Source organism: Dipteris shenzhenensis, chromosome 30 (assembly GCF_047967505.1).
Source record: "Dipteris shenzhenensis isolate YYH24624 ecotype China chromosome 30, Dip_SZ_1.0, whole genome shotgun sequence".
Lineage (NCBI taxonomy): Eukaryota > Viridiplantae > Streptophyta > Polypodiopsida > Gleicheniales > Dipteridaceae > Dipteris > Dipteris shenzhenensis.
In genome coordinates this window covers 22,047,823-22,062,685 of record NC_141625.1, presented here as the reverse complement: position 1 = coordinate 22,062,685, position 14,863 = coordinate 22,047,823, and the positions used below count along the sequence as shown (strand labels likewise).

The following is a 14,863-nucleotide window of genomic DNA, read 5'->3' as shown; positions in this document are numbered from 1 at the left end:
CTTCAGGGCTTCCCCCGCCATGTCAGTGCCATCTTCAGCTCCTTTCGGCCACGTGTGTGTCACGATCTGTGACTATTCCTTTCTCTACTTATGGATGGTTTGATGAATGGACACTTGTGAAAGGGTATGCCCTTTCAACGGGACGCTTCCTATGAGGCACACCCCTTCACAAGAGAGACATCCTATTGAAGAGAGACCACCATCGTATGTATCCTCTCATCAAGAGTCACACCCTTCACAGGGGGTACACGCCTCTTCATGCACATACACATTGGAGTACACACCTTTTCATGTGTGACTCTTCACTCTTTATATAAGAGAGGACCAACTCTATGGATGAAACACTACAGACACTCAAGCAATACAAATATTCCTTGTTCTCTACTATTTCAGTCTCCTTTTTGTTCCTTAGAACATTTCTAAATATAGTAAATCTAGGATTTCTTACAGTGTGCATCTCCGTACTAGGCCGTACAAAGCCGCCACCTGTCCCAGGTCTGGTCCAGGCTGTTGTCCTCCATAGTGGCCCCTCACTGCCAAGTATGAGGTGCTGCCCATGTGGCAGCCCCCTCCCTCTTTCTTTTGTAGACATATGCCCTAGGTCTCCCTCCCCCACGCTCTCGTCATTTGGGGCCTTACAAATGGGGAGGTGACCTATCCAACATTTGGTTGTAGAGCAGCTGCTCACAAGGCCGTAGGGTCGAGTACTCGTCTAGTCTTTTTGTATTGCCTACGAACTCGGTAGAGGTGCGGCATGTCAAGTCGGCTCATTTCAATAAATACAAAGTCTTTTAGTTTCTCTAGCAGTCGGGATTTCTCAGCATTTGATTATCCTTGTTATTTCATGTGAGAGTGAGAATACATCTTTGTTGTGTACATGAATAGAGTTGTGCGGATTATTTCGCGAGTGTGCATGTGATTAAGCCCTATATCCAACAATAGAAATCCTTTTTCAGCCGGCATACTTGAGTTTCGGAACTTGCAACCTCAAATCCTAGAGGCAGAGTGACATAGATCTCTACCAATAAATCACCATAAAGGAAATTGGTCTTAACGTCCAATTGATGGACCTCCCAATGCCGGTGAGATGCAAGAGCCATAACACAATGAATTGTCGTAATGGGAGAAAGAGTGAATGTCTCCTCAAAGTCAATGCCATGTTGTTGCGCATAGCCTTTCGCAACAAGGCAGGCTTGTAGCAGTCAACACTACTATCAGCTTTCCGCTTCAATTTGAAAGGGGTTGGGCTCTGATACGAAATGTTGGGAATGGGGATGAGAGGAGAACAACAAAGCCTTGAGATGTATTGAGAATGCAAGAGTTGTGTTAGAAAGAATGACCAAAAATAAGGAATACATCCTCTACAAAGAAAGCTAATCCTAAATCCTCCTAACTGGAGGGAAAAGTGCCCCAGGATGTGTTTACACCACACTACTCCTTATCTAATAAAGGTCATTACAGCCTAGGAACTAAACCTAGGAAATCCGAACCATGGGCTAAACCTAGGGCTAAGAGTTAGCAAAGGACTCGTGAAGGGATAGCTTAAGGAAAGGACACCTACGGAGCAAGTACCATTAGTATGAGGTTACACAAACCCAAAATTAGAGAATTAGCCCATGGGTCATGTTGGCTCTCAAGAGGTTAAGATGATTTTCCTTTCACTCATCATTAAAACATGAAACTTCTTATTGCATTTGTTTTTTTTGTCTTTTACGACTCTTTCTCTCTCTCTCTCAAAATTCCTTCCACAATGTTTCATAGTTCCTTCATTCTTTGAGAATGCCTATGCTCGAGTTATCCTTGTTTTGCCTAGTCTTATCAAACCTTATTTTTTTTCCTTTTGAACTTTACAAATGACTTCATAATACACAATCCAAATTCTTGATTAGACAACATTGAATTAACACAAGAAAATAAAGCTTTTGTTCTTTCAAAAGCATGACATTTTTGCAAAATTTCAAATATCCTGCATATAATACCATAGACAGAACACGATTACCATCTTCATGGCCTCCCTGAAGGTGATATTGAATTCTCTGAGAAGATTTGCATGGCTGTTTAATCTGCGTCTCCATGCTAGCTGTGGCGGGGCTCCCAGATCAGACTTTAACTGTAAACAGACATATAAGCTATCAGTTTCAAAACACAACAGTAAAGCCTGCTCCTATAATGACGCTAAATAACTGACCATTAAAGAAACCTCGAAACTCAAGTTCCTCATTGTCACGTGCACCAGTGCCGGGCATAGGTGGCAGTGACACCTGGCTGCACAGTCACCATCTCACAGCATCCCAACGCAGCATATTCACAGGATTTGCCATTCCAGCAGCCCATTTGCAGGCCAACTGGGTCGACCAGGGTCAGTCCCCAAGGCTGACCAAGTCGGGTCAAATGACCTGACCAAGCAGGTCAATCAACTGACCAGCCGGTCGGTTAACTCAGCCTGGTCAGGAAGTCAAAACCACCTGCCAGGTCACCCAATTCCAGCCTATATAAGGGGCTTTTCAGTCCCTCATTCCCCATTCAGTTCTGACATTTGGCACCTGCAGTTCCCGCCTCTAGTCACACAGTTCAGCCCCTCCAGCCTGCTGCAATCAGCTCCCTACACCCTGCAACCATGGCAAATTATCCATGCAGCAAGGGTGCGCTCTGGACAGCAGCAGCAGTTCGAGGTGTTTCCAGTAGTGTTTCAGTAGCAGCATAGCTTGTTCTCCCACAGTCGCAGATAGTCTTGTAGGCCAATTGGCATGTACAGTCAGTACTTAGAGCGTTTATATATCATAAACAAAGCAGTGTACAGGAGTTAGGAAGGTCTCTGGTGTCCTTCATGCTCATGTACACACGTTCAGTTAGCTCCCACACAGTAAGTCCCTACATGTTACACATGCAAAAATAGCCATGCAAACCTGTGTTTGTTGATTCATCTTGGTTAAAAAAGATCGCCCAAAGCATTTACCTCTAGCTGCTATTCAGGATGTGTATGCTTCTAACAAATGAATCATCTAATTTCTTGCATTACAGCTATTATGATTGTAGGAATTAGATGGGCTCCTTTATAAGCTTAGCTTGGCTAAATGCTAGCTGTTGTGGCAGCTGGGTCTACCAAATAAATGTACAACTGAAAATCTTGCTTAAAATGGAAGCCTGAGCAAAAAGCTGCAACACATGAACTTAAACGAAGATGAACCACTTGTGTACATTGGGAGGACAGTCAATGCAACTCCTTTGCAGAAGAGATGGCCCTCGTGAAAGAAGCAATGACAATATCGACCCATGAATGCTAAACATAGAGAGCTTCACTACTAAACAACAGACAGCAGCCACTACCAGAGGAGGTATGGGGTGGATAGCATAGGAGGCTTGACTCCTGGCAGCCACAACCGAGACACTACATCTAGCAGGAGGCATGGTGACTGATTTTGATTGCAATGTCCGACCGTCCTCAGATTTTAAAGCCTTTCTTAGTGTCCTGAAGAGGGCCGACAACAGCACTGCTAGAGAGTAAAACTTGCCTCATGATGCCTCTCAGCTGCCAGCTCATGGCAAGCTGCACATGGAAGAGAATCAACCCTCCCGGACCACTCTGACACATCCCAGCACTCCTGAAATCTCTGATCTGCAAAATAAACACACACCACGTGAGAACTGAGCAGGCTGCTCACCACCCAACCATGACATCTACGGGATGTGATCCCGAATTAGGAGATGTCCCCTCCGAGCCACGAGCTGAGCCACTGGCACGAACTCCCAATCAGATCCAAACCAGCCTGGTGTCCCATACCACCAGGTGGTGCTGTGAAGCCCTGGATTTGCCACTGGGCCTTGGGCTACGCTAAGATGCAGGCGCGCGTCCGCGACTCAATCCAGGAACAGACCTGGCACCTGGGAACGAAACTTGCTCCCAACTGCACACTGAGAACTGAACCCCCTGGGCCCCTTTTATAGACTCGGGCCCCGAGCGCCAAAAATAGCGAAGACCTATAAATAGTTCGTACCCTTGCCACTCAACCCGAGAATCAAGCCTGCCTAGCTCTAAGCCTCCCCAGGCTACCTGAGCTAGTCCTGTGTACCTAGTACACGTCAAATACCAATCCGTGCACATGACATACTCCCCCTCCTCTAAGAACTCACTCCTGAGTTCGCTAAAAAACCCGGGAATGTTCTTTGGAGGTTTTGTAATGTCTCCCATGTTGCATCCTCCTCAACACGATCCTTCCACTTGATCTTGTATTCTGTGATAGATCGATTGCGAATCTGTCTATCACGAAATTCAAGAATACACTCAGGTTCGTGGGGAATAAAAGTCAAATCTGTAACTTCTATTATCTCGTGAGGAGAAACAAGTTGATCATCTGCACCCAATACTTCTTTCAGTCTACTGACATGAAAGACTGGATGTACTTTAACATCAGGAGGCAATTCTAGTCGATATGCAACAGGTCCAATTCTTTTAATGACCTTGAATGGGCCACAGTATCTGGGGGATAATTTCGGAACCAAACCAGTACTTAGGCTCTTGGATTCCTTCGGAATTCGCAAATATACCATCGTTCCTTCAGAGAACTCTCTAGGTAAACGATGTCTATTAGCATAAAATCTGTCCCGATCTTGGGCACTTCTAATAGACTCCTTGGCAAACTGCAACATTTCCTGCATATCTAGCAAGAAGTTCTTAGCAGCGTCATTTTGAATTCCTTTTAATCCAACCATAACTGGTGACTTAGGTTGAAACCCGTACATAAGCATAAAAGGACTGTAACCAGTACTAGAATGCTTTGCACTGTTGTAAGCAAATTCTATCATAGGTAGATAATCTTTCCATGAAGACTGTCTCTTAGATACATATGCCCGAAGCATGTCTTCAACCAACTGGTTGACCTTCTCTGTACTGCCATCGGATTGTGCATGATCCGAGGAACTCATACTTAGAGTAGTTTCTAACTTCTCAAATACAAGTGTCCAAAAGTTACTTGTAAACTTTGAGTCCCTGTCACTGACTACGTCAGATGGCGAACCATACAGCTTAAACAAGTGGTCCACAAACTCGTGAGCCAGCTGAACAGCTGAAATAGTTGTTCTAGTAGGTAAGAATCTAGCCATTTTTGTCAAACGGTCGACTATGACCCAAATGGAGTCATGACCCTTGCGCGTTCGAGGCAAACCAGTAATAAAATCCATGGAAATACTTTCCCATTTATTACCTGGAATCTGTAATGGCTGTAATAAACCCGCGCTTCTAAGGCGTTCTGCCTTAGTAACCTGACAAACTCGGCAACCTACTACATAGTTCTCAATAAATGCACGCATCCTAGGCCAATAAAAGGTATGCTTCACAAGAGACAGAGTCCTATGTATACCCGGATGTCCAGCACTAGGAGCATCATGACACTCCCAGAGAATCTTAGATTTAAGGTCCGGAACATCTGGCACACAAATCTTTTCATTCCGGAACAGCAAGCCGTTCCTAATCATCCACTGACCTCCCGCTGCCTGTACCATAGGTGGCACAATCCCTGAGTCCTGGTCAATCATGGAGCTCCCATCCTGGACTCTCTGCCAATAAGAACTGAAATGACTATCAGTTGCGTATAGCCCTCTCAAGGATTGAAATAGGTCTGAGGATATTTCCGTAAATGACAGAGCATTTACAAACTTAACTCGACTTAAGGCATCCGCCACACTATTCAACGAACCCTTACGATAACATATTTCAAAATCAAAATCTTGCATTAATTCTGCCCATCTAGCTTTCCTTCCCCTCATTTCTGATCAATCACACACATACTTAATTGACTGATGATCGACTTCAATACAAGGAACTTTGAACCATACAAGTAGTGTCTCCAAACCTTAAGAGCATACACTACAGCATAAAGTTCCTTCTCAAGTGTGGGCCAACGATATTGAGTGGCATTTGGATGCAGCTAGATGCATACTCAGGTATGTGAAGTCCACACTATGGACTATTTTATGAGACTGGGGTTCAGATAAAGCTTCTTACTCTCGAAAGCTACAGGTCTGCCCTCTTGGAATAGAGCGGCCCCAATCACATAATCACTCGCATCGGCCTCTAAAACATAAGGCTGGGTAGGATCGGGTAATGCAAGAACGGGTGCTTCCTTGATAGAAAACTTCAAGGTTTCAAAAGCCTTGTTCATTGCATCATTCCAAGAGATCAGCTGGGTAGACCTGCGTCCACGACCTTTCAATATGTTTGTCAATGGTGCCGTGATATGTGAATAATCACGCACAGACTTCCGAAGAAATACCGTAAATCCTAGCAAAGAACGAAGTTGTTTCACAGTCTGAGGGATAGGCCATTCTAAAACCTTCTGGATACGATCCAGATCAATGCTAATACCTTCAGAAGAAATCTTGTGTCCTAAGTAAATGATCTCCTTCATAAAGAAGTCACATTTACTCATCTTGGCATAGAGCTTATGCTGTCTTAGAATAACTAAGACAATCCGGAGGTGTCCTATGTGATCCTCAAGCGTTCGACTATATACCAAGATGTCATCTAAGAACACTACAATAAATTTGCCCAGAAAATCCCTGAACAAATCGTTCATCATCTGCTGAAAAGTAGCAGGAGCATTGGTCAAACCAAAAGGTAATACAAGAAACTCGTAATGACCATACCTAGTTCGAAATGCGGTTCTATCTATGTGTTTAGCATAGATACGGATTTCGTGATAACTCGTACGCAAATCAATCTTAGTGAAATACTTCGCTCCGGCCAAACGGTCTATCAAATCATCGGAACGAGGTAGAGGGTATCGATTCTTAATTGTCACTTTATTTAATCGTTTATAATCTATACACATTCTCCAGGTAGAATCTTTCTTCTTTCTTAAGAGGACAGGTGCATCCCAAGGTGATTTACTTGGGCGTATATAGCCCATATTCTGGTAATCCTGAAGCTGTAAAGCTAACTCATCCTCCTCTACCTGGCTCATCCTATAAGGTGGTACACTAATAGGTTGAGCCCCTGGGACTAAGTCTATGCGATGATCTACTGCCCGTTCTGGAGGTAAACCTTCCGGCAGTTGAGCAGGGAATACATCCTTAAAACTATCTAACAACATTCTCAATTCACGGTGTTCAAACACACTTAAATCATTCTTGTTAATTACAGAAACAACAAATGAAGAAAGCGGAATCAAAACACACTGATAAACATCATAATGAGAAGTGTTTAATATATTCCGAAGCTGCATCGCAGATACAATAGGTCCCTGAGAAGAGGGAATTTTATCACACTGAATACAAAATCGGGTGTCCTTATGTACAAAAGAAAGTGTATGCTCCGTCCATCCCATCTGAATATTGTGGGTTTTAAACCACTCTATTCCGATCAACAAGTCTACATGCTCCAGGTGCATAACATAACACGTAAGAACCCCTGTGTAGGCTTGAATCCGGATAGGAAGCGCTTCAACCTTGCGATCCCAAAACTGCTTCCCGGCTGGAAGCTGCACCTCATAGGTGTGGTCGCTAGGTACTGTGGACAGCCCCATCTTTTGCACAAATTTGTAATTAACAAAATTGTGAGAGCTGCCCGGATCAAAGAGAATGTGAACCTATTGGTCCCTAACTTCTCCATAAACTCGGAAAAGATCATAAGAACCAAACAACGAAGTATTGAAAGTGCAATTACAAGAGAGTGGGCAGGTAATGACATTTACAGAAATACCTGTCATCGAGACTTGGTTCGCTCCCTTGGCTGTGGTACGTGGACCCGCCTGAAGCTTCAGTCCAAGCACTAACTTTTGATTCTTGCGCTTTGGACACTCATTCTTGGTGTGGCCCCGCTCCTCGCAATAGAAGCAACGTCCTTCTTTCTTGAGCCTCAAAGTACGAAGGAAACGGGCTTTACCATTCTTTGCCAACGATATCATAATCGTCCTCCTTCTTCAGGAACTCCTTCCTGAAGATCCCTTCGAAATCTGTCCATGTATCTGGCTTAGGCTGGAGTTCCTTCCACCATAGCAACGCTTTACCTGACATGAACCCGGCTGCAAGCTGGATTTTCTTATCATCTGGGTATGGGTGGAACTGAAAGTGTACCTGCCACTTGTGTAACCAAGTGTCAACTACCTCCTTCGTTCGAGACTTTTGATCTCCCGGAAAAGGGTCTGGAGTTATATTCGGGCCTAGCACTGAAGCCATGGCATCCACATGCGTGAGTGCCTGCACAATGCTAGCCAGAAGAGTGAGAGTCGCTTGAATCCCTTGGAGTTGCTGTGTCAACCCCGTTTGATTCGCATTAACCTGCTCGAATTTTCCATCCAGAGTAGTGGTGAATTCACTGAAGGCCTTTTTCGTAATCAGGTCATCATAAAGACCCTGATCCTCCTCTCCCACAGGAGTGTAATCCAAATCTTGCTCTCCCATGGTGAACTCAGGATTTGCAGAATCAGACATAACTGAAATCTGATTTGAATATAAACTGAGAGAAATAACTGACTGAATCGAAGCGCAAAGGAGAATGGAGCAGAGGAAAACCGTCCCAAGAGATGCTGACGGAAGGAGATGCTGAAAACTCGCGAACCGGAGGCACAAAAATCCCGGAATCCGGCTGAACTCGATGCCGGCTGCAGCGTATGGAATCTTGCAGCAATCCGTACTGTACGGTACCCTCCTGCTGACCGTACGGGTGACGCAGTTGTACGAACGGCTGACGTGGCTGTACGGCTGCTGATGCGATCCGTACGGCTGCTGACGCGATTCGTACGGCGGCTGACGCAGGCTACGGTGGCTGATGACGCAGCTGTACGGCTGCCTGGCACAGGCTGTCCCGCAACTCGATGGCGCAGCGAGGGCTGTTTGCAAGGCTATGGCTGGGGCTGGAACCCTGCCCATCTATATAGGGAACAGGGCAGCCTAATTAGGAAGCCCTGCTTCCAAAAAAGGCTCACCCTCCCAGCTTTGGAGGGTGATGCTTTTTCGAAAAAAGCAACCCTCTTGCAGGGTGGCCGCACCCTGTTCCTGCACATCGCGCCTCTCCCTGCCCTGGCCGAAAATCCGTACCAGCCATGGCGCACCATCTCAACCTCCACCCCAGCCCCGTCAGTCACCTCGCCTCTCTTTCCTTCTTCTCTGCTCTCTCTCTGCTACCTGCATCCTTCTCTCTCAGCACCCTTCAGGAATTTCGAAACTCTCTCCTTCTTTCTCCTACCTTTTCCCTACATCCAGCCCACCCCTGCTACCCCAGGAACCCAGTAGAATTTGCAGCAACAAATTTCGAATTTTAGGGCATACCTGGAGAAAGATTTCGTCAAAAATTCTCGCATCAGAAATTCCTACCTCGGGAGCTGGCTCTGATACCAACTGACACATCCCAGCACTCCTAAAACCTCTGATATGCAAAACAAACACACACCACGTGAGAACTGAGCAGGCTGCTCACCACTCAACCATGACATCTACGGGATGTGATCCCGAATCAGGAGATGTCCCCTCCGAGCCACGAGCTGAGCTACTGGCACGAACTCCCAATCAGATCCAAACCAGCCTGGTGTCCCATACCACCAGGTGGTGCTGTGAAGCCCTGGATCTGCCACTGGGCCTTGGGCTACGCTAAGATGCAGGCGCGTGTCCGCGACTCAATCCAGGAACAGACCTGGCACCTGGGAACGAAACTTGCTCCCAACTGCACACTGAGAACTGAACCCCCTGGGCCCCTTTTATAGACTCGGGCCCCGAGCGCCAAAAATAGCGAAGACCTATAAATAGTTCGTACCCTTGCCACTCAACCCGAGAATCAAGCCTGCCTAGCTCTAAGCCTCCCCAGGCTACCTGAGCTAGTCCTGTGTACCTAGTACACGTCAGATACCAATCCGTGCACATGACACACTCTCACCTTGCAGCACCTGCTGGAAACAAGGGACGAAAAAGCTCCTAAATAGAAGCAGTCCAACCGGAAGCCAGGGCTATTTCTCCATTAAAGCAAAAGAATACGATAGGAGAACACAATCCTTTGCAGATGTTACCAGAGCTTAGTTCAAGCCAGCTCACCTCTAGAAAGAAATAAATGACGCCCCATAATTATCTCAGGCTGGGCTGAACCCCACCATTGAGTCAACAGCTCAAGGAGAGAGGGAACTCTACCCGTGAGTCAACAGCCTTTTTGGTATTGCCACAACATCAATCCCCAAAGTCAAGAGGAGCTAACATCTTCGGGAGGCCTCACAAACCTATGAGACACAGTACAATCAAAAAAGTAACTACAAGCCTCTATGGGCTGAGGCAAGGGCACACTAGGACCCTTGCTGAGTGCCATAATAAGAAACTCAGGGAAGTCAGAGACCCTGAGAGAGAGTAGGAGCTGTGATCGACTATCAACTATGATCCTGGTGCCATGGCAGTCCTCCTATAGGATTTGAAGATATCTTGTATCTCTGTTGCATCATCTCTTGCTGTGGTGGGGGGCGTGGCCTTTGTGATCTCTATATCCAGTGGGCCATATCAAGAGTGACACCTCGGCTGTAACAGTTCCCAATGAGTAGAGCCGGGATAGGCTGGACCTCTATAGAGTGTGACATAGTGGCAAGTATTTTACGCTTGGAGCTTCATGCATTTCTTGGTTCAACAAAAAGCAATCTACAGTTGGTACTTCTAGCTGTGAAGCTGAGCCATGGAAACTACTAGTAGATCTTGATATTGGTCAAAGATATCTACTATGACAGTCATCGTGCTGAAGCCATTATTGTTTAATGCGTGTACTAATAAGAACTACAACTTTTGAAAAAAAGAGGCATACAGTTATGAAGAAGACACTTCTATTTGTAACGTTGTAAATGTACCCTCTCATAAAGGGTTGCACCCTTCTCAAGAGGTAGCACACCTCTTCATGCAAGCACCCTTTGGAGCACACCCAATTGATTGGAATTTGTGGAATATATGACCAAGAAAGTGAGCATAACTTACAAAATATTGCTCTAGGAGTTTGATACTGCTATCAGGTCATTACAAAACACACTGCCAATATATGCCACTTGGAGGCATAAACGGAACTGATCCTATTAAGAACATTTTCACTTCCACCTTTTGCATTTCCCACCATCAATGAGCGTCTGCTTGCAAGTGTGGTATGGCAAAAGGGAGCTTGCCGGCTTCAGCAATGTTGGCGTAAGTTGTGGCTCTCCATTTTCCACAACTGGAATAACATCAACGAAGAAGAGATTACATAAGGCAAATCAATGGCACTCCAGTGTCAAATCGCCCTACTTGTACCAAGGCATTGCTAAATAACCTTTTGCACTTAAGTTATCAAAGGCAATGACAGCACCCCTCACGCAGATATGCAGATCTGTCTCAGCAATTACCCTCTAAGCAAGATGTGGATCATGCCATGGTCTTGCAGCCAAGAAGAATTTTTTCTCCTAATACATCAGAGTTCTCTTTTGTAATGGTTCTTGACAAAAATAAACATGGTTTCTGCAGAGCACCATACAATCCAAAATTCCCAAGTATTAACCATATAGTAGACGAAATGAGCTGGGTACTTCACAATCAGGTCGGTAGCATAGAAGGTATCAGCAGAAGACAAGTTGTAGGAGTTTGAAGTAAAATGCCTTGTGTCACATTTCAGTCATTGATTACTAGCATTCTACAGGCTCGTCTATTCATTTTGGGCTGCTTGATTAATGGCATCCTCAAGCTGGCAAAAGTATCACGAATGATGTCCTTGACATGTTGAGGTTGCATTACCATTATGCCAAAACCAGCCGGATTGTGATTTTATGACAGAAGCTCATACATGGGCAAAATCTGTGGCTTTTATGGCACCGAGGTGAACCCCACAAAAGTCAGATGTGCGAACATACACATGACAACAACTAGCTTGACGGGCGTGCCTCTTTCTAAAAAATGTCGTCCCCACGAGGACGCCACAGTTCATCGGGGAACGGTGAACGATGAAAAAGGGTCTCGACTATAGCTTCCGTGCTTTTCCATATGCATCAAAGTTGTTTTTCATATGTAGAAGAAAGACTAAAGTAGCGAACGAAATACATCAAGCATGCACGAAAATTAAGAGACAGAAAACATAGACCACTCTAACCAATGCAATCCACTCCTTCGCCGATCAGAGCCTTAGCACGAGAACTACGGGTCCTGAAATTTTATTACTGTGAAACTAACTGCGCCCAAGTGTGATTGAGCAAGGTAGTAACCAATTCTATGCTGAGGCTGAAAATTGGGTAAGGCGAATACCAGCTCGAGCGTGGACTCAGAGACATAGTCACTGGCAGGCCAAGATTTCCGCCTGGACTTGGAATGGTAAAGCGTGCCATTTGACATTGTAAAACGCGAGCGGGTACTGCGAGAGCGGCGGCGGCGGGGGCGAGAGGAGGGGTGGAAGCAAAGGAAGCGGGGAGCCAGGACGGAAAAGGGGGGGAAGGAAGGAGGGAGAGAGAAGCATAAGAGGTGAGAAACAATGGAAGATGAAAGATAGGAGATGAGAAGAGGAGGGTTGGGGACGATGATACCGAAGAAGTAGCAGAAGAATGAGGGTCTTGGGCGCCATATATATATAAGGGGCTCCTAGGACTCTCCTTTGCTCACACGTGTCACCCCCCCCTCATTTTTCATTGGTTCTCTCTTCGTCACCCCTTGCACGGCCCTCGGTTGGTCGTCGTTTTATAGGCGCGTGTGGGATCATCCCTCCTTGTTTGGAACCTAGATTTGGCCTGCCGCTAAGAAGTTATTCATCGGCCAGCTGATCATACACGTTCGAATGTGCCACATGGCTTCGCAAGAAGAAGCTAATAATATGCAATTGATCTAACGGCTTAGAATGTGCCACATAGCTTCTTAGGATTTTAGAGTTTCATAAAACGCTCTAGCGCTGGCCAAGTAACAAGCTGAATGATAGCAACTCATGAGCACTGCCCTTAGAGGCATGAGTTGATTTGGGAAGAGAGATGGAGAGAGAGAGAGAGAGAGAGAGACGAGTTCATTTGGGAAGAGAGAGAGAGATGTCACTCATATTAGAAAGTGTAAAACTTGGCCTCAAATAACTGGAGGGACACTTTTTTAAAAAAGTGTAAGGAGAGGGCAACACCCAATCTGCAAAAATTGGTTGTGACTCTTGAAACCCTCACTGCAGAGGCAGTAGACTTTCTAGCCCACTTTCAAAACTGGTTGTAGGAGGTTTGCATCTAATATAGGTGTGGGGGGTGCCTGAGGCATTGTCTTCAGAAGACAGTGCAGGGCAACTTGAAGCCATGCTATGGGGACTACCCCATTAAATGCAAACCCCCCTGCGAAGCTACTCTAGGGGGATATAGGGACTACCTCTTACACACCTAAACCCTCTCGCCCAAATTTGCCATATTTATGGCAGGTGGGCCATGGCTTTGCGGTCATGTTTTGTGTTGTGTGGTAGGTCCTATGTTCCCCCAAGCTTGGGCGGACTGTAAAAATCGTGCGCCCAATCAAGGCACTCCACTTGGCTCACTGCATGTGATTTTCTATGCAGGCAGGCGGGCTCAAAGCCAGTGCATAACCACCCTTATCAGCACTTCCAATGGCAATTAGACCAACGACTTTGAGCTCTCTCTTCCATTAGCCTTCACTATAGACCCCTCTCAAGCCCCCCCCTCCCCCCCCCTCTCTTGTACAATAAGCAACTGAGGCAATGCTTCCCAGCACATTTGCTCTCTTATTCTATATGCATGTGAATATAATGCATCATTATTCCAACAGACCTATGTGGAATTATGTGGGATTATTATTTTCAATATTCATCCACACTCAATTGATTTGGGAGTGATATATTATAAACGTAAATTCGGTCATGATATTTTGAAGACTTATAGACTCTTCTTTTTTTTGTTGGCAGATATTTCAGAGAGTTGTGGACCATGATGTTTGTTGTAGGATATTAATGTTGAGATCTCGCACTAGCACTATGCTAGAATGTTGAGATCTCGCATTAACACTATGCTAGAATGTTTATTCGAGTTTTTTAAAATGTTGTTCATGAAGGCAATAAACGTTTTGAGATTTGTTGTTGGAGGTTGGTATGTGTTGATAAGTGTGATGGGATGTCATTAGTTGAGATCTAAACAATAGTCTCAAATCATCTTCTGGTGTATTCCAAATGCATTAATCCCCTTTACAAATGCATGGTCTTTCGGTGAATTGTTGCTAGGATTCATAACATTTGGGTGTGGATAGCTAGTAGGGATTGGCCATGCTTTCCAATCTATCCTCATATTTGTTTAAAATCCACTTGGCTTTGATATCTTTGTAAAGTATTTATGAGTAAGTGGTTCTATGAGTTATAAGACTACTGTGATGGATGCGCATCATGTTGTATGTCTAAGTCATTCATCTTATTATGGACGTCCTTGTCTACTACATATAAGTGGTTCTAGGAGGAGGTATAAGTGTTCGTGTCTATTTGCGTACTTTGTTTGTATTTCAATGCTTTTTACTATGTATGATGTTTTGATTATTCTATGAGACCGTGCTCCAGGAACCAAGACATCTAATCGGCTAATATTTTTGCATCATATTTCCATCAACATTCCTTCTTTCATTCTAATTATTGTGTGCAAGCCATCAATAAGTCTTCAATTGTTTAGTATTTTTTATAAAGGGTATGAATTTCCTGTAAAGTGATCTAGTGCTTTTATGATATTATTTTCCCTTGACTAATAGGCATGCACTTTACATAAGAAAAGACGTGCTTTTATGATATTATGTTCCTTTGACTAATAGGCATGCACTTTACATTTGTTTGTTCAGTCATTTATGAAGAAAAGACGTGTGAAAGCTTGATCGATTGGCACTTTTTTGGAGCAGCTTGTATTCATGTAATCTATTCATTGTGTGTGTACGTATACTAAAT

At 44.8% G+C, this 14,863-nt stretch overlaps 1 protein-coding gene across 1 annotated transcript in view; it reads right to left on the bottom strand.

Annotated features, from left to right (window-relative positions):
* LOC147881844 (uncharacterized) overlaps positions 1–12,458 on the bottom strand; it is a 123,236-nt gene extending 110,778 nt beyond the window's left edge. Inside the window, exons 1-2 of the mRNA XM_087401258.1 lie at positions 12,220–12,458; positions 2,000–2,110 (exon numbers count right to left, since the gene is read on the bottom strand). Coding sequence (XP_087257384.1) covers positions 2,000–2,110; positions 12,220–12,306 — 198 coding nt within the window. The 5' untranslated portion in view covers positions 12,307–12,458. The remainder of the gene's footprint in view (positions 1–1,999; positions 2,111–12,219) is intronic.
* Between the last annotated feature and the right edge of the window lie 2,405 nt (positions 12,459–14,863).